The sequence below is a fragment of the Zalophus californianus genome, chromosome 8 (assembly GCF_009762305.2).
Source record: "Zalophus californianus isolate mZalCal1 chromosome 8, mZalCal1.pri.v2, whole genome shotgun sequence".
In the NCBI taxonomy this organism is placed as follows: domain Eukaryota; kingdom Metazoa; phylum Chordata; class Mammalia; order Carnivora; family Otariidae; genus Zalophus; species Zalophus californianus.
The window spans coordinates 52,758,921-52,779,629 of record NC_045602.1 but is presented as its reverse complement, the minus strand read 5'-3'; the positions used below and the strand labels follow the sequence as shown (position 1 = coordinate 52,779,629).

The 20,709-nt window shown below is 41.5% G+C and overlaps 1 protein-coding gene across 1 annotated transcript; it reads left to right on the top strand.

The window, feature by feature from the left end:
- On the top strand, positions 1-20,661 carry PCYOX1 (prenylcysteine oxidase 1). The gene is made up of 6 exons (XM_027622041.1): positions 1-162; positions 1,232-1,438; positions 2,684-2,858; positions 16,142-16,353; positions 16,673-16,825; positions 17,251-20,661. Exons 1-6 carry the CDS (start codon positions 51-53, stop codon positions 17,907-17,909), a joined length of 1,518 nt encoding a protein of 505 aa, XP_027477842.1. The 5' UTR covers positions 1-50; the 3' UTR covers positions 17,910-20,661.
- Positions 20,662-20,709: the final 48 nt, after the last annotated feature.

Genomic DNA, 20,709 nt, shown 5'->3' with positions numbered 1-20,709 from the left:
GCAGCCGCGGACTATAGGGCGCTGCTGTGGACTGCTGCGTTCCGGGAGCCATGGGGCTCACGGCTGGGGAGCTCGTCTCGTTGTTTCTGGGGCTGTGGCTGCTGCTGTGCAGCTGGGGGTGCCCCGGGAGCGCCGAGCTGCGGGCCCCGCCAGATAAGATCGGTAGGTGACGGGGGCGAGGGACGACACTGAAAGGGTGCGGGAGCGCGCCCCGCGCCGGGTGGCCGCTACGCAGTGCACCAGGCCCCGCGGCCGCTACGTCCACCAGGCCGTGCGCGCCGAGTCCTCCGCGCAGGTCGCGGTCTTCTCAGTTCGTGACTCAGGGTCGCTGTCGGTGCCACAGTCACCGTGTCTTCCCGGGACCTTGTCGATGTGCCCACTACGGGAATGGGCGGTGGAGGGAGTATCGGGGCGGGCGGCCGCCAAGCGCCCCTTGTGCCCCTGTCTCAGAGGCCTGGGGATCTGCGGAGGCCGAGGACCCTCTCGCCTCCTTCGCTTGCTGCGTCTTTGGGAGGCCAGTCTTCTAGTTCTGGAGCGACCGGCCGCCTCGCTCTGCGGATGACAGGCGCACGCGGTCACAGCATGCCGAGCAGTGCAAACAGGCAGACCCGTCTGCTTCCCTTGGTAGGCTGGACTGGAACCCCGTTCCCCACTTCCACTTTGCTGAGGTCAGCCTGCTCCCAGAGGCCCTAGCTTGCACAATTCCTCTACCTAGGACTACTGCACAGCCGAAATAATCCACTCTCAAATTTCAGTCTTGGTTTTTGCCGTGTTTGGTTTGCTTTCTTGTTCCCCTTAAAGCTTTGTTTTGTGGGGGCATTAACCCATCTATATTAATGAGACAGAACAAATCTTGGCACAGATGGCGGCCACTTTATTTAAAATGCGTGCTGGAAAGGCCCACCTCCTCTGTTGCCATGCGTTGGGTGCAAAGAAGGTTGTGCAGAACCAGTGGTGCCTCAACAAAGAACTATGAGAACCTTTGGGGATCTGTCCCCCCAATCCAATGTCAATTTGTACATTGATGTACTACCACTTTTGTCCGAGGGCCGTGTCTGTCCAGATTCAGAGAGTTCTGTCTTCAGCAACTGTCACTTGCCCCTGGGTCCCCAGCTTCCCTAAATTGGTGATAATAGCCTTGACTAACATCTGTTATTCAAAAACAAAACCCACATAGCTGGGTAAGAAGGAAAGAAACTGTTCTTTTTTTTTTTTTTTTTCCCATCCATAGCAATTATTGGAGCTGGAATTGGTGGCACTTCAGCAGCCTATTATCTGCGGCAGAAATTTGGGAAAGATGTGAAGATTGACCTGTTTGAAAGAGGAGAGGTGGGAGGCCGCCTGGCCACAATGACTGTCCGAGGGCAAGAATATGAGGCAGGAGGTTCTGTCATCCATCCTTTAAATCTGCACATGAAGCGTTTTGTCAAGGACCTGGGTATGTAATTTGTTCTTAGAGCTAAGCAGATTTCTTTGTGACCATCCATGGATATGTTTATCAGAGAGGGAACTGAAACTTTTCCGCCTTATTGTCTTTTACAGAGAAGTTGGTAAAACGATTTTCCTCACTTTGCTGCTAGCAATTAGTGCAAGCTTAGTTAGGAGCCACTTTCCCGTAATGGGACACTAGTTATCTGTATCTTCAGTTATCTGGAATTACAGCCATTGGGGGGGTGGGTGGGGATGGTTGCTCTTCTTGGTTCTTAAACCTCTGGGTTCATGTTAAAGAATCAAAGAATGGTTTGAGTTAGCAGAAACCTTGTGTACTCATTTACAGCTGGGAAAATGAGGCCCAGAGGCTTTCGGTGTCTAGCTTAAAGTCACTCACACAGGTATGGGTCCAGACATGTGCCTAGAACCTGGGACATATGACTGCTTCCCTGCCAGTAGAGGAGCTGGACAGGTTGGGGGAAGTCTGGGAAGCCTCAGCAGGCCCTTTGCTCAGAGAATATTGTGTAATTTTTGCCTTCTTATGTTTTTGCTATCTGAAATAGCCAATTATGCAAAATAGGATTCACAAAGGAATGGCGATGCCTCCTTTCCCTCTGCTGCTTTCCACGTCTCCTATGGATGCTTCCTGAGCCACTTTCCTCCATGAGGGCAAATATATGCCAGGAGCAGTTAATGCTGCAAATATTCATGTCTGATGTTTCTGTTTTTTTTTTTTTTAATTTTTTAAAAAGATTTTATTTATTTGAGAGAGAGAGAGAGAGAGGATGAGCAGGAGGAAGGGCAAAGGGAGAAGCAGACGCCCTGCTAAGCGGGGAGCCCGATGCAGGGCTTGATTCCGGGACTCCAGGATCATGACCTGAGCTGAAGGCAGATGCTTAACTGACTGAGCCATCCAGGCGCCCAACATTTCTGTTTTTAAATTGAATTCAGTTTGTATTCTGACATTTTCCTTGGACTTTTTAGTCTTTTTCAACTAAAAATAGCCAGTCTGATTTTGATATGTGTGCATGACCATCTGACCCATCCTTTAGAGATCTGCTTTAGGACAGTGTAGTGAATGAATAGTGTATTACACACTGTTCTAAAGATAGAGCTCCTTTAATATGTTTCCTGAGAACTGGGGGAAGCCCAGAATTCATGCACTTCAGAGTGTCCCCCTAGCTTCAGATGATCTTTCATTTGATCAACATAGAAACCCTGAGTTTAGCTAACCCTTTCTCTGTTTTTGCAGGTCTCTTTACTATTCAGAGCTCTGGTGGCCTAATGGGGGTGTATAACGGAGAGACTCTGGTGTTTGAGGAGAGCAGCTGGTTTATAATTAACATGATTAAACTAATTTGGCACTATGGATTTCAGTCCCTCCGAATGCACATGTGGGTAGAGGACATATTGGACAAGTTTATGAGGTAATTTGTCCCCCTTCCATTTACCCTAAGACCTTTTAGTTAGATGATCGTTAGGAATTTTATTTCTTGAAACAGTTCTCTACCTAATTGTAAGGCCTGTTTGTCAGATTGTTAGGTAAATGGTTTGCATAAAATATGCAGACCGTTTATCCACTTGAATATTGAAAGAGTAATTTTTGCTTTTGAAAATGTATTTTGCAAATGTTTAGGTTTTTTAAAAAATATTTTATTTATTTATTTGACAGAGAGAGACATAGCGAGAGCAGGAACACAAGAAGGGGGGGAGTGGGAGAGGGAGAAGCAGGTTTCCTGCTGAGCAGGGAGCCCAATGCAGGGCTCGATCCCAGGACCCTGGGATCATGACCCAAGCCGAAGGCAGACGCTTAATGACTGAGCCACCCAGGCGCCCCTAGTTTTGCCACATACACTTAAATGCTCTACAAATGTTAACTCCTTGAATTCTTATGACAGCTCTCTCAGGTACTGTTATTAGCTTCTTACAGATGTGGAAGGTGGAGGCATAGAGGTTTCAAGTGTGCAAGAACACCAACCTAGTAAGTGGTGGAGTTGGAGTTCCCACCCAAGTATTCTGGCTCCAGAGTTCTCTCTCTCTCTCTTTTTAAGATTTTATTTATTTATTTGAGATAGCAAGAGAAAGAGCGTGAGCAGAGGGAGAGGAAGAAGCAGGGAGCCTGACGAGGGGCTCTATCCCAGGATTCTGGGATCATGACCTGAGCCGAAGGCAGACGCTTAACTGACTGAGCCACCCGGGTGCCCCCAGAGTTTTCACTCTTAATCTCTGCACTGTGCTGATGTTGTATAGGTGAATGAGGTAATGTGTATAAAAGCTTGTAGACAGGATCACAAAACTTAAATGAGACATGATGTTTCATTTAATTTAATGAATTGTGACATGATGTTTCAGTGAGCCAGTAGCCTGAGGCAGAGTATTGGTTCTGTGCCCCAAGAATTTAAATTGAGATACTGAATCCCAGGACTCTTCCAGGTAGTGAGAATATAACAGGTGCCACTTTTTCTTCTTTATGTTTTTCTGTATTTTCAAATATTTCTATGTGTATTGCTTTGGTAATTAGGAAAAATGATATAAAATAACCAGTCTAACCTTAAAATATGCAGCCAGCCTTTTTTTTTTTTTCTTTTTTAAGGCTGTTGGCATGTACTAATTTTTATGCTGGTTTACAATTTTTAGATGCTGGAGAAATTTAACTTGTAAGTGCTAATGATATTTCATTACTATGAGTTTCAGTGTAGTGAAATAATTGTTAATAAGGTAAAATTACATGTCATATGTGACCCAGTATTGACAAGGACAGATATAAGGATTGAGTAGGATAAATATACTCTAGTTTTTGTAACTTATGGTAGTTTGGGATTTCTCTCTCTTTTTTTTTAAAGATTTTATTTATCTGACAGAGAGAGAGTGCATGAGTGAGCACAAGCAGGGGGAGCAGCAGAGGGAGAGGGAGAAGCAGACTCCCCCCTGAGCAAGGAGCCCGATGTGGGGCTTGATCCCAGGACCCTGGGATCATGACCTGAGCCCAAGGCAGATACTTAACCGATGGAGCCACCCAGGTGCCCCTGGGATTTCTCTTTCTAAGCATCGTTGTTAGGTCAATTCCTCAAACACTTTTCCAGTGGGCACATTAAGGTCAGCTACAGTGCAGATTGTTTTAAAGTAGTCATTCATTCATTTATTCATTTACCAAATATTGACTGCCTATTATGTGCCAGGCACTATTCTGGGTCCTGAGGATGTAGAATAGAACATGTCCCTGTCCTCAAAGAATATACATTCTAGTAGAGAGACAAGCAGTAAACCATAACTAAGAAAATATTTAGAATTTGCGTAGAGATAGCCAGTTTGTAAAGAAGGAAGGTAGCATGTTGCTGCATGCTCAACAGGAAAATCAAGTTCAGATGGCATCAGATACAGCCCCTATGTCTGTTAGTTTTCTTACCGGTGGCTTACTTGACATGTAGAGAACTGCCCTGTGAGAAATTAAGAAATCACTTTTAAAGTGAATTCTGGATATTATAGAACTGTGAAATAGATGCAGTGATGGGATAGATTATACTTTTTTTTTTGATTAAGTAAACTCTATGCCCAATGTGGGGCTTGAACTCGTGACCTCAGAGATTAAGAGTCACACGCTGTATGGACTGAGCCAGGTGTCAGGTGCCCCAGGATTATACTATTTTTGATTTTAAAGTTTATTACCCTGAGATCAAGAGTCGCATGCTTTTCTGACTGAGTCAGCCAGGCATCCCTATTTTTGATTTTAGAAAACAGTTCCCCTACTTTATGGAATTACTGCCTACCTCTGGTCTTTGATATTTGATTATACAGCACTGATTCTTATGCTGTTCAAAGGGCCATGCACCCTACATTTCTGTTTCTTTCAATAAGTCAGGAACAGAAAAATTTTATTTTGGTAGTTTTATCATATCCTATGAGAAAGCTGGAGAGAAGGCTGGTATTGAGCCAGCATGTGCCAGTTGTTAAAGTAGTTAAATACTGCTGGACTAGTGACATAGCTGTTGCCCTCTGTGTTCCCACTCCTCCCTGTCTGCCTCCTGCCCAAACCCCTTCCCCCTGCCACCAGCAGGGAATCTTGACTCAGTTCTAGTGCTGTCGTCAGTCTACTTTCTGTTTAATGCTATACCAGTTATTAAATAAATGACCCTTGAATAATTTGGGGGGGGGTTGGGGTGCCAATCCCTTGCATAGTTGAAAATCTGTGTGTAACTTTTGACTTCCCCAAAACTTAACTGCTAATAGCCTGCTGTTGACAGGAAGACTTACTAAGAACATAAACAGTCAATGAATACATATTTTATATGCTGTGTCTAATGCTTACAATAAAGGAAGCTGGAGAAAAGAATGTTAAGAAAATCATACAGAGGGGCACCCGGGTGGCTCAGATTGTTGCGTGTCTGCCTTCAGCTCGGGTCATGATCTCCAGGTCCTGGGATCAAGCCCCATGTCGGGCTCCCCTGCTCAGTGAGGAGTATGCTTCTCCCTCTCCCTCTGCCTCTCCCCCAGCTTGTACGCCCTCTCCCTCTCTCAAATGAATAAATAAAAATCTTAAAAAATCAAGGAAGAGAAAATATATTTATGGTACTCCCACTATATATATCTGGAAAAAAAAATAACAAAAAACAAAACCCATGTATAAATGTACTTGCGCAGTTCAAACCTGTGTTATTCAAGGGTCAACTGTATTTGTAATATCACCCCATGCTGGAGATACTCTGGGATGTTGCAAAAATCAGAATTGGGAACAACAGAGGTTGCCAAAGAGTAATCTGGAACAACAGATTCCCCTGCATTTCAGTGAAGCAGTAGTTCTCAACCCTGGCTGCACATTGGAATCACAATCTTTTTTTTTTTTTTAAAGATTTTATTTATTTATTTGACAGATGCAGCGAGAGAGGGAACACAAGCAGGGGGAGTGAGAGAAGGAGAAGCAGGCTTCCCACAGAGCAGGGAGCCCGATGCAGGGCTCGATTCCAGGACCCTGGGATCATGACCTGAGCTGAAGGCAGACGCTCAACGACTGAGCCACCCAGGCGCCCTTTTTTTTTTTTTTTTAAGATTTTATTTATTTATTTGAGAGGGCGAGAGTGAGCAAGTGAGCACAGGCAGGGAGAGCGGCAGAAGATGAGGGAGAAGCAGGCCACCTGCTGAGCTGGGAACCTGACGCAAGGCTCAACCCCAGGACCCAGAGATCATGACCTGAGCCGAAGGCAGACACTTAACTGACTGAGGTGCCCATGGACATTGGTATTTTTTAAAAGTACCTCAAGTGACTCTTACCTACGGTCAAAGTTGCAAATATTAGGTTAAAATGTGCAATTGGATAATATTCTTGAGTTTTTTTCTTTCTTTGAATAGTATAGAAACCTAGAGCCCTTGCTCAAATTTTTTTCTCCCTATTTTCAGTGTATATGACAAATCCATTTGGGTCCCCTCTGGAAAAACTTTTGGGAGATTTGCTGAGCAGCTTTGGAGAAGTACATTGTCATTTTTGTGCTTCCGTTTCAGAGTGCACAGTGTGAGCGAAGGCCCATGTGACAGTAGTAGTAAACCATGACATTTGAAAGAGGGTGATAGGCAACACCCCACACCCATGCGAGTATGCATTCATTTTCTTGTTGGTGGAGCTGCTTGGGGTGGAAATCCTGTAGCCCCTGCTGTCCATACTTTCCAGGTTAATTTCCAGTTCTGAGCATTTATTTATGCAGTTCTTCTGGTTGGATGCTATTCCTTACTCCAGAGTCCAGTCTCTTTTCTCAGCCCTGTCAGCAAAGCCTTCCCCTAAATCTCTAGTTGCCATTCATTTCTTTTCAAACATCCCATAAGTGTTATATGGAGCACAGCACCCACACACTTGTGTTGTTCTATGGTATGTACAATAATTAGAATACAGTAGATACTCAGATGTTTGTTGAATTGAATCCTCTGGTTCAGTGATGGCTTTCTGTTGAGATATCTTGGTTTCTGGGCTAGGTTAAAGCTCATTCTTGTCTCTAGCACTTAGTGTGTTTCTGAGGAAATATTAGATCCTTAAAACATTTCTTAATCTGAGACTGATAGGATTCACAGTGAAAGGCTTTATAAACACCCTTTCTTCCTTCCAGTTACTCCTAACAAATATACTGAGTCATATTTTACTCTTTTCTCTTACTCCTTTCCCAAATCCAGTCTATCTTTAATCCTATCAGTTTTTAAAATGTATCCAGAATTTCACTTGTCACCACCATGGCTTCTACCACTTTGATGCAAGCCACTATTATCTCTCTCTCTTTTTTTTAAAGATTTTATTTATTTGAGAGAGAGAGAGAATGAGAGATAGAGAGCACGAGAGGGAAGTGGGTCAGAGGGAGAAGCAGACTCCTGCTGAGCAGGGAGCCCGATGTGGGACCCAATCCTGGGACTCCAGGATCATGACCTGAGCCGAAGGCAGTTGCTTAACCAACTGAGCCACCCAGGCACCCAAGCCACTATTATCTCTTGTCTGTATTGTTGGAGTAGCTCCCTGTGGTAGGCTGAATGCCTCTCTCCCCATGCAAGATGTCTACACCCTAATCCCTGGAACCTGTGAATGTGTTACCTTACATGATAAAAGGGGCTTTGCAGATATGATTAAGTTAGGGATCTTTTTTTTTTTTTTAAAGATTTTATTCATTTGAGAGAGAGAATGAGAGAGAGAGAGAGCATGAGAGGGAAGAGGGTCAGAGGGAGAAGCAGACTCCCCGCTGAGCAGGGAGCCCGATGCGGGACTCGATCCCGGGACTCCAGGATCATGACCTGAGCCGAAGGCAGTCGCTTAACCAACTGAGCCACCCAGGCGCCCATTAAGTTAGGGATCTTGAAATGGGAAGATTATTCCCAATTATTTAGGTGGGCCCAGTGTAATCACAAGAGTCCTTATAAGAGGGAGGCAGGAGGATCAGAGTGAGTAGCAGGAAATGTGATGATGGAAGTAAGAGGTTGGAATGATGCCAGAAAGGTGCCATGAGCCAAGGAATGCAGGTGATTTACAGAAACTGAAAAAAGCAAGAAAATGGACTCTTCCCTCAGAGCTTCCAGAAGGAACCAACCTTGCTGACACCTTGACTCTCTAGACCAGTGAAATTGACTTTTGGATTTCTAACCTGCAGAACCATAAGATAATAAATTTGTGTTGTTTAAGCCACTTAGTTTGTGGTAATTTGTTACAGTAGCAACTGGAAACTAATATACCTCCTAACTCACCTCCCTGCTTTTGCCTGTGTGCTACCACTATCTGTTTTCAGCATAGCAGCCAGCGAGGTCTTTTTAAAAATCTAGGAGTCATCATATTACTTCTCTGCTCAGAAACTTTCAGTGGCAAAATAGAGCTACCCTATGACCCAGCAATTGCACTACTAGTATTTATCTAAAGGATACAAGGGGTGCCTGGGTGGCTCAGTTGTTAAGCGTCTGCCTTCGGCTCAGGTCATGATCCCAGGGTCCTGGGATCGAGCCCCACATTGGGCTCCCTGCTACGCGGGAAGCCTGCTTCTCTCTCTCCCACTTCCCCCCTTTCCCTCTCTCATTGTGTCTCTCTCCGTCAGATAAATAAATAAAATCTTAAAAAAAAAAGGATACAAAAGTCCTGATTTGAAGGGGCACATGCACCCAGTTATAGCAGCACTATCAACAGTAGCTAAATTATGGAAAGAGCCCAAATGTCCATCAACAGATGAATGGACAAAGAAGATGTGGATACACACACACACAATGGAATATTACTTAGTCATCAAAGAGAATGAAATATTGCCATTTGCAACAATGTGGATGGAACCAGAGTGTATTATGCTAAGTGAAATAGAGAAAAGACAAATATCATGATTCCACTTATGTGTAATTTAAGAAACGAAACCTATACATGCGGGAAAGGAAGGAAAAATAAGATAGAAACAGAGAGGGAGGCAAACCATAAGAGACTCTAGTTAAGAGAACAAACTGAGGGATGCCTGGGTGGCTCAGTTGGTTAAGTGTCTGCCTTTGGCTCAGGTCATGAGGGGATTGAGTCCCACATCAGGCTTCTTGCTCAGCAGGGAGCCTGCTTCTCCCTCTGCCTGCTGTACCCCCTGCTTGTGCTCTCTTTCTGACAAATAAATAAAAGCTTAAAAAAAAAAAAAAGGGACAAACTGAGAGTTGCTGGAGGGGAGATGTGTTGGGGGATGGGCTAAATGGGGGTTGGTATTAAGGAGGGCTTGTTGGGATGAGCACTGGGTGTTATATCTAAGTGATGAATCACTAAATTCTACTCCTGAAACCCATACTATATGTTAACTACCTTGAATTTAAATTAAAAATATAAACTTTCAGTGGCTGTTTCATGCAGACTAACAGCCAAAATCTGTACAATGGCTTGAAAGTCCTGACATAGGTAATCCTATCTCCTAATTTTTTATTTCCTGTTTATTATGGGCAGAATTAGGCCCTACCCCCTTCATAGGTTGAAGCCCTAGCCCCCTGTACTGCAGAATGACTATATTTGGAGATAGGGCTTTTAAAACATTTCTTATTAAAAGATTTTATTTATTTATTTGACAGAGAGAGTGAGAGAGCACAAGCAGGGGGAGCAGGAGGAGAGGGAGAAGCAGGCTCCCCGCCGAGCAGGGAGCCTGATGCTCAATCCCAGGACCCTGGGATCGTGACCCGAGCCGAAGGCAGATGCTTAACCATCTGAGCCACCCAGGCAACCCTGGAGATAGGGCTTTTATTTTTTTTTTTTAAAAAGATTTTATTCATTTGAGACACAGAGATAGAGAGCATGAGCAGGGGGAGAGGCAGAGGGAGAGGGAGAAGCAGGCTCCCCACTGAGCCAGGAGCCTGATGTGGGGCTCAATCCCAGGACCCTGGGATCATGACCTGAGCTGAAGGCAGATGCTTAACCATCTGAGCCACTCAGGTGCCCAGAGGTAGGGCTTTTAATGAGGGAATTAAGTTAAAATGAAGCCATTAGGGTGGGCCATATTGGATGTGACTGGTGTCTTTATAAGAGATTAGAACACAGAAGAGACACCAGGGATGTGCATGCATATAAGAAGGATAATGGGAGGACACAATGAGAAGGTGACCATTGTAAGCCAAGGTGTCAGTCCTCAGAAGAAACCAAAGCTGTCAATGCCACGATCTTAGATTTTTAGCTTCCAGAACTATGAGAAATAAATTTCTGTTGTTTAATGCACTCAGTCTGTGATACTTTTTATGGCAGCCCTAATGAACTAATGTATTGTTGATCTTCTGCCTATTTGTTCTATCCATTATTGAAATTGCAATATTGGAGTCAACTAGTATTGTTAAATTCTGTTTCTCCCTTTAGTTCTGTCAGTTTCATTTCAGATATTTTGAACTCTGTTCTTAGGTGTGTGTATGTTTATAATTGTTATGACTTCCTCATGGACTAACCCTTTTATCATTATAAAATGTTCTTTGCCTCTGGTAACAATTTTTATCTTAAAGTCTGTATTCTCTGATACTAGTGTAACCACTCTAGCTGTGTTTTGGTTACTGTTTGTATGGTATACTTTTTTCCATCTTTTTACTTTCAACCTATTTGTGTCTGAGTCTAAAGTGTATTTCTTGTAGACAGCATATTGTTGGATCATGATTTTTTTTTTAATCCATTCTGCCAGTCTCTGCCTTATGATTACAGTGTTTAGTCCATTTATGTTTAATATAATAACTGGGGAGGTAGGGTTTATGCCTGCTATTCACTTCCTGTACATCTTATGTTGCTTTTGTCTGTTCCTCCATTATTGCCTTCTCTTGTTTTATTCATTCGTCATTGATGAACATTTAGGTTGCTTCTACCTCCTGGCTGTTGTGAATAATGCTGCAGTAAACATGGATGTTTAATCTGTTTGATTCTGTTTTCAGTTCTTTATATTTACTTTATGCAGTTACTTTTACCAGTGCTCTTCATTTCTTGATGGGGATTTGAATTTCTGTCTAGTGTATTTCAGTCTGAAGGACTTTCTCTAGTCTAATTTCTTGTAGGGAAGGTTTGCTAGTATTGAATCCTGTGTTTTTGTTTACCTGGGATTAATTTAATTTCTCTTCATTTTTGAGGGATAGTTTTGCTGGATATAGAACTCTTGGTTGATAGACTTTTCTTTCAGCATTTTAAATATGTCATCCCACTACACTGTGGCCTTCATGGTTTCTGATGAGTAGTCAGCTGTTAATCTTTTTGAAGATCCCTTTTTCTGGATCACTTTTTTCTTGCTGCTTTCAGTATTGTCTTTCCAGTTTATTATGTTTTGGGGTGTGGATCTTTTAAATTTATCCTGCTTAGATTTAGCTTCCTGGGTGTGCAGATTAATGTTTTCTTTCAAATCTGGGAAGTGTTTGGCCATTATTTAAGTATTTTTTGTTACCCCTGCTTTTTTTCTGCCTTTCCTACAATTCCCATTAAGTGTATGTTGGTATGCTTTATGTTGTCCCACAGTTCTCTGATGCTGCTCATTTTTCTTTACTTTCTGTTCCTTAGTTTATAATTTCAACTTACCTTTAAGTTCACCGATTTTTCTGCTATTTCAAATCTGCTATTGAGCCCGTCTAGGGAATTTTAAATTTCAGATATTGTACTTTTCAACTCCAGAATTAAAAAAAAAGTTTGACTCTTTATTGATATTTGGTGAGACACTGTTGACATACTTGCTTTAAAACCTTAAACATGGTTTCTATAGCATGGGGAGGGGTGGGGGGGGACAGCTGAGCAGGGAACCCGACTCAGGGCTTGATCTCAGGACCCTGAGATTGTGACCTGAGCCGAAATCAAGAATTGGCTGGTTAACTGACTGAGCCACCCAGGCGCCCCAAATTCTTTCCTTTTAAAAAAATTTTAAATCTCCACACCCGGTGTGTGGCTTGAACTCACAACCTTGAGTCACATGCTCTACCTGCTGAGCCAGCCAGGCACCTCTGGGTCATACTTTCTATGATTGTTTCATGATTTTTGTTGAAAATGGGACATTTAAAGTAACATTATATGTCAACTCTGGAAATCAGATTTCCCAGCTACCTCAGAAACTGTTGTTAGTTTGGTCACTTTCTGGGACTAATTCTGTGAAGTCTGTATTCTTTGTCATGCATAGTCACTTAATTGTGTATTGGGGGGTAAGTTTTCAGTGCTCTGGCAGGTGGTCTACTTTAGCTTTTACTTCCTGCTTGCTCAAAGCCTCAAGGTCAGGGGCACCTGGGTGGCTCAGTTAGTTAAGTATCTGTCTTCAGCTCAGGTCATGATCGCAGGTCCTGGGATCAAGTCCTGCATAGGGCTCCCTGCTCGGTGGGGAGCCCGCTTCTCCTCCCTGTCTGCTGCTCCCCCTGATTGAGCTTGCTCTCTGTCAAATAAATAAAATCTTAAAAAAAAAACAGGCTCAAGGTCAACCAGAGGTTACTTTAGTGCCTTCTAAGGTCTTTCCTAGGCACGTGATAACCTTGTACATAGTCATGGCCTTCTGGGGTCAACAAGAATGTGTTTTTAATTCCCTAGGTTTTTTTTTTTTTTTTTTAAAGATTTTATTTATTTATTTGACAGAGAGAGACACAGTGAGAGAGGGAACACAAGCAAGGGGAGTGGGAGAGGGAGAAGCAGGCTTCCCGCGGAGCAGGGAGCCCGATGTGGGGCTCGATCCCAGGACCCTGGGATCATGACCTGAGCCGAAGGCAGACGCTTAACGACTGAGCCACCCAGGCGCCCCATTTTCTTCTTTTTTTTTTAAAGTCTTTTGGTCAGCCTCTTGTTAGCCCCACTTGTTATCACCACCTCAGGTAGCTGTGATTTTAAATTGCCCCTGATTGTTTTTTTTGACAGATGCCCCCAGGATGGGCTGTTTGTACAGATCAAGCTCTGAGGTCAAGTTGAGACAAGCCCCAAGGATAGAGCTTTTCAGTGAGCTGTCAGGCCAAATAGTGGCACTTTGGAGGAGCTCCAAACCTGTCTTATCCTCTCGTGGCTGCCAGGTTGTAAGTTTCACAGGTATTATAGTTGCAAGACTGCTGGTTTTGAAGGCTACCTTGCTGGTCTGAGGGGAATGGGAATAGGGCAAGTTAACATGCCACAGGGCTCATTGTTCGTACTGAGATTGAGCCATTTCTCTTGAAAAAGTACTCCTGGGACTTTGGCAAGTCTGGTTTTTTTCCAGAGTTTTGAAAAAGTTGATTTTTGCCAGTGTTCTCATTGCTTTTATGTAGATTTTCTGAGGTCCTTGCTCCACCCTTCCAGAAGTGTTTCATCTCTCACCCCCCAACCCCCACCCAATACTTTTATTCTCACTCTGCCTCTTCCTGCTCTCCTGGATCTGTTTAAACTGCACAGGCCTCATTGTTCTTTGAACACATCAGGCATGCTTCTGTCATGAGGCTATTGCACCACACTTTTATTGAAATATTTTCTCCCCTGGATGCTCCAGTTCTCACCTCCCTCAGGTCTTTGCTCAGATGTTACCTTCTTAGGCTTTCCTTGACCACTCTACTTATTTTGGGGGACCATCTTAGAGTTGCAACTCTACCAACTCTAAGCCTTCTCAGTCTTCCTTTTTGATGTGCTTTCTCCTTAACATTTATCATTCTCTAAACTGTTACATAATTTATTCACATTAAGTTTTTTACTACCTGTTTCCCCAACTAGAACACAGGATCCATTAGGCATTTTTTCTCTCTTGTGTTGACCTTTGCATCTTTAGCACCTAGAATACCTGGCTCAAAGTTAATGCTTCATAAATATTTATTGAATGAGTAAATGTTAAGGGTTATACAAATGTAGTTTAAAAAGAAGAAAAAAAGGCTGTAAAGCAGTCTGATTAGCAGAAATTACACATCTAACTTTTTAGTAAATATGTATTCTAATGCAACTAGTATTGTAAAAGTTACAGTGTTCAATGATTACATGGTCTCTGTTGTCTCACACCTAGGAGGCTTGATGGAGTGGGGTTGGGTCCCAGGCAGGAAGCGGCAGGGAGTAATTTCTTTATGATATTATATGTATTATTTAATTGGCTGTTTTGTCTTGCTGACCATTAGCCAAAGGTCATTCTTCATTTTATGAGATAGTCTATTTTCTAAAGAACTCCGTGTTTTCATCCTCTACTTTTTCCAACTTCCTAGGGACTAGAAACCAATTGATAAGGTTGGAAGAAGTTATTTTAGTTTTTGTTTGGGCACGGGTATCAGTTTCTCTGGCAAAAATGTATTCAATGTTTTGTATACTACACTGTTAGACAGTAGGTAATACTGAAATGGATGGGACATTGTCTCCTGCTCAAAAAATTTACAACTTTGAGAGAAGAAAGTTGTTGTAAGACAGAGATCTTTCTTTGGTCCTTATTTCTTCCTTTGTTTCACGTACTTATCTGTGTTTGTGCCTTATTATCTGTCCCCACCTGTAGGCTCCTTGAGGGAAAGGAATCATCTTTCTCATTTTTTTATCTCTTGCAACTTGAAAAATTACATCTTGAATTACTGTGTGGATGTCTGTGAGGTTCAAGAAAATGTTAGGTGGTATTTTCTAAAAATTAAGTAATAGTTGAGCAAGACTTTACAGAGGAGGTGGGATTAAGCCCAAAGTGTATTCTAGTTGGAGAAGAGCTAGTGCAGTGTTGGGGAGCAATATGCAGAGCATATTTAGAGATCAGTGAATGGGTCAGGTGTGTTCAAGTGGATGGTGTGAGTGTGTGAGTTTGTGTGTGTGTGTGTGTGGTTGAGGGTAGAGGGGGCAGCTTGTGCTTGAACCTTCTACTTGTCATGTGACTTTTAGACAAGTTCTTTTACTTGTGTCTCTATCTGCAGTTAGAGCAAAGAGTTAGACTTGATGAGTTTGGCTCTAAAATCCATTCCTTTTTTTAAGGTCAGGAGTTTATTTAGTAAGCAGGTTGTTTTTTGATAAGTCATTAATGACTAAAGATGGGGGTGCCTGGGTGGCTCAGTCGTTAAGCATCTGCCTTCGGCTCAGGTCATGATCCCAGGGTCCTGGGATTGAGCCCCGCATCGGGCTCCCTGCTCCACGGGAAGCCTGCTTCTCCCTCTCCCACTCCCTCTGCTTGTGTTCCTGCTCTCGCTCTCTGTCAAATAAATAAAATATTTAAAAAAAATAACTAAAGATGTATTTTAGAACTTCTGGGAGATTCATAAATGTTTCAAAGAAAAGAAACGGGAATCAGGTAGATCAGTTACTCATTTTAGTAGTTTGAATATAAATCCCGAGTTAAGATCAGGGAAATGAGAATGAAGTAACAAGAGAGATGTTGGGAAGACTGGTAAGGTTTTCTTCTTGGGTGGGAGAACCAGAAAGAAGTGAAAATATTTAAGTTTGAAATTAAGTGAACTGAGGGTGACATGTACGATGTTAGGAGTGAACTAACATCCCAATCTACATTTTGGTTGGGATAGGGAGTGGGTGGAGAGGATCAAGCCTGGTGGAAAGATTAATTTTAGACATGTCTAACTGCTGCTGGAAGATAAAAAGGTGAATGAGAACAAGACCTAGGACATACCCACTTCTTTAAAGGTGCTCCCAGTGACCATATTAATGCAGAAGAGTATATAAAGGACAGTGTACTACCTGAGGAGGTAGGGGTGGGGATAAGAGCTTCTGGGATACCTGGGGAAGATAGTGACTGAGGTGCATCTTAGATAGGTAGAAAATCATTAGAAGGAAATATGCTAATTCCCTTCCCCTTATCTTGTTTGGTGTTTAATGGCCACTTCTCTGTTTTTCAAAAAGGATCTACCGTTACCAGTCTCACGACTACGCCTTCAGCAGTGTAGAAAAGTTACTACATTCTCTAGGAGGGGACGAATTCCTTGGAATGCTTAACCGAACACTACTTGAAACCTTGCAGAAAGCAGGCTTCTCTGAGAAATTCCTCAGTGAAATTGTTGCACCTGTCATGAGGGTCAATTATGGCCAAAGCATGAACGTCAATGGCTTTGTGGGTAAGCCAAGGCTTGGAAGTTATAGACATTAATTAGTTCACAGAGGGGGCTTACCTGATACTATGGTGGCTCCTAACTTTAGGCCATGAGTTGGAGAAGACTTACCTTTCTCTGAAACCTCAGACATGGTTGGCAAAATTGTGTATAAGTAGATCTGTGCATTTTTAGTGGGGAGAGAGTCCTTAGCTTTCATTGCGATTTTTGCCCCCAGTGGCTTTTTGGCAATGTCTTGGAGCAAAACTCACCTAAATTGGGAAGAGTGGGTAGAGGGTCTTTTACAGAGTCAAAATTAAAACACATTTTTTCCTACCACTGACAGGGGCAGTATCATTGTCCTCTGCTGATTCTGGCCTTTGGGCAGTAGAAGGTGGCAATAAACTTGTTTGCTCAGGGCTCCTTCAGGCATCCAAAAGCAACCTTGTATCTGGCTCAGTAATGTACATAGAGGAGAAAACAAGGACCAAGCATACAGGTGAGCCTGAAATTCTATTGTTCCTAATTTACCCTCTAGAAAATAATTGCTTAGGGAGAAAAACCACTCTTCTGTCATCTCTCAATTCCAAATGATGGAATTATAAATTGTGTATGTTGCACCGCATGGAAATATTCCCAGATGTGCTCAAGTACAGTGACACATCTCCTTGGATTTAAAAATAATCTCATTCTTAAAAGTATAATTCCATATTTTGTAGTTACTGATAAAGTATCATTTCTATTCCAGTGGAAAACTGCCTGAATTTGGCACAGTTATATTAGAGGGTAAAACTCTTTTTAATTCCTTAGAATTATCTTTTAACTATTTTATACTTTATAAACTGCTATGGTAATAAAATTATTTTTGGAAGGTATATAGAAGAGAATGCTAGAAACACTAAAACATATGCTTCTTTCTTCTAGGAAATCCCACAAAGATGTATGAAGTGATCTACCAAATTGGATCTGAGACCCGTTCAGACTTCTATGACATCGTCTTGGTGGCCACTCCATTGAATCGAAAAATGTCCAATATAACTTTCCTCAACTTTGATCCTCCAATTGAGGAATTCCATCAGTACTACCAACATATAGTGACAACTTTAATTAAGGGGCAGTTGAATTCAACTCTTTTTAGCTCTAGAGCCTTAGACAAATTCGATCTCAGTACAATCTTAACTACTGATAATTCAGATTTGTTCATTAACAGCATTGGGATTGTGTCCTCTGTAACAGAGAGTGATAATCCTCAACCATTAACAGATAGGGGATATGTTTGGAAGATCTTTTCCCAAGAAATTCTCACTAAAGAACAAATATTAAAGCTCTTTTTGTCCTATGATTATGCTGTGAAGCAGCCATGGCTTGCATATCCTCATTATAAGCCTCCAGAGAAATGCCCCTCCATCATACTCCACGATAGACTTTACTACCTCAACGGCATAGAGTGTGCAGCAAGTGCCATGGAAATGAGTGCCATTGCTGCCCACAATGCTGCTCTTCTTGCTTATCACCGCTGGAATGGGCACACAGACATGATTGACCAAGAGGACTTATATGAGAAGCTTAAAACTGAACTATGAAATGATCACTTTTTTCCCCCTTCTGGTTCCAAATGAAGTATCACTGGCAAAGAACACAATCTGAGCAGAGATGATTTTGAATCAGATATTTTGCTGTAAATTAGTATTGTTTAACAAAAGTAATCCCAGTGAGTTATGAGAAAATACAAGTTTCTAATTAAGTGTGACAGTGTTAACTACTGCATTTATGCCATCTCCAAAATTTAACTCTTCTCTTAATATCCATCAACAGTATAGAATCACCTGGAGTTGTTAAACATGTGGGTTCTCTAGCTCCTCTGGACATTCTGATTTACTAGGTCTAGGGGGTGGGGGGGCCTTGGATTTTGAACAAACCTTTAGAGCATTTTAAGCTGAGCACTTGAGGAAGAGTTTAAAGACAAATTTTAGTGGGGGACTAGTTCACTTGTGCTTTACAGCTGGAAGTGACCTTCAGTCAGACAGTTATAACTACTATGGGAACTGGTATCATAATGTCTGGCTTTATTAATTTATATCCTTTTTCAAAGTAGATGTGCCCATGCCAGAAGCCTTGACTTTCTGAATGTTCTTTTGACTGCTTCTGTCTTGATTTTATTAGGGGTGAAATTCAGAAGCCTTAGTAGTTTAACTTTGTCACACAAAAATCTCAAGCAAAATGAAAGCAAATACAGGCTATTAAGAAATTGGCATTCTATTATCAAATCCTCACCTATGGAGCTCTAAAAAATATTGCTAGACCCCCATGCAACCAGAGATTCTGATTTAGCTGATTGAGGATAGGATCTCAGCATTGTAGCTAAAAAGTTCCTAAGGTGCAATTTGGGTTGAGAATCACTGATATGGGGGTTTAAGATGTCTCCAAAGGATTTTCAGTGCCTTAAAAGTCCCAAAAAACCTAACGCATTATCAAAGCAGATTCATTTTTTGAAGAATGATTTCTCTCAACAAGAACTCTAGTAGTAATCTTGATAGTAAGCACTGTCAGTCTGACAACAGAGACAACTTAGATTACTCCAGAACCATCAACACTAGAGTAGGATATTCAGAATGATACCACACTTGATCAAATCCAGCACATGTTCAAACTGTTAAATGCTTCTAAAACTACTGCAATGGGGGTTAGAAACTGGTTGCTGAAACCTTGTTTTTAAGGCAGTAGTTCTTAACTTTGGCTGCACATTGGAATAACCTTTAAGATTTTAAAGCTTCTCAAATGATTCTAATGTGCAGCCAAACTTAAGAACCAGTTCTACATCTACTATATAAAGATTATCATGAATGGTTTTCCTTACAGTCAGTCACTAATAGGACAGAATGAATAAAAGCTTGTGAATTCTAAAAGTAACTGTAACAAAGTTTAACATGTATTGTTGGGGAAAAAAGTCCATCAGATTATGGCAGCAGCTACTTTCACAAAATGGTGTAAGAAAACAGTGATCCTTAATTAAAATGATTTGTCTCTACAATTGTGAATGATTAATATGCTGATAAAACTGCCAAAATGTATTTGATGTAAAGGCAGGGATTAAATTTATAGTTTGTCAAAAGGTCAGCTCTTTAAAAATTTTATTCTTAACCAGTATGTTAAGAGGCAGTCACATTTTCCTTTTGTGGTTTTAATGAAGACAGTATTGTAGAGAATGTAATATTGTTATATGTGTGCTAAAGATTGATAAATAAAAATTGGTAATGAAATAGTTAATTCACTTATAGACTTGTTTTGCAATGGGATATATTATTTACTTAGAAGGACACCAATGTACAATGTTGCCACTGTATCAGACCTACTCTGATTAAGTTTTCCAATAGGGCATCTGAAACTGCTTCCTTCAAGAACAAAACAGATTATTAATGTATCAGGCATAATAGTTTTAATGGAAACAGCATTAAATAAGGATTTTTTTTTTTTTATTGGAAGAAAAATACTATCAGAGCCTGTTATACTTAAGTAGACTACTGGATTTGTCTTTGTACAGAAGAGAATGGTAAAAATTATGCAGGAGTTGACTGAAAGCCAGTTCTACTCCAGTGGTTCTCCAACTTGAATATGCATCAGAATCACCTGGAGTGCTTCTTAAAAATACTGCTGGGCCTCACCCCAGATTTTGTTTTAGTGGGTTTGGAGTGGTAGATGAAAACAGGCATCTCTATTAAGTTCCTAGGTGATGCTCTTGGTCTAGGAACTGCACTTAGGAGAACCAATTCTGTAATTTAGCTCTATGTGGTTGCAAAAAAATGCCTGTCAACATCAGTGAAGATTTAAAGAGCTGCTGGAGAAGGGAATAAAAATGTACTGCACTTGATACCAACTCTCCTTATTGTGATTAAGTTGGTTTGATCCCTCTAGCTATTCTTTGGCTGTAAACACTTTCTATAAAGAGGAAATAACGTTTTAGACATATATATATATATAAGCCATCCATTGTGTTCTGTTTTTCAAGTACCTTAGTCACCTCTGTATACCCCATTCTCTACAGTTTTAAAGTGATTCAAGATTTGTAGGCTTTTTACAAGATCAAAAAGTACAGGCCTAAGCATTTGCTTGATAGGGTTCTTGAAGTTAGGTTTATGATACCACCATTTGCAATTTATCTTTCATCTGAGTTTGTGTGCCATAAAATTTATGACCTAGGTGAATATGGGGAGGATTATAACTATTCTCTATACTCCACAAAGAACTACAGTACACTGGAATGTTTTTTTCTAGAGTTCTATTCTTGTATTAAAAATTTTTCCGTGTTTATGTTCAAAATAAACAACTGTATCATTACTTCCTGTGTTTTACTTCAATTGCACTATACTTGGAACGTAGATGTAC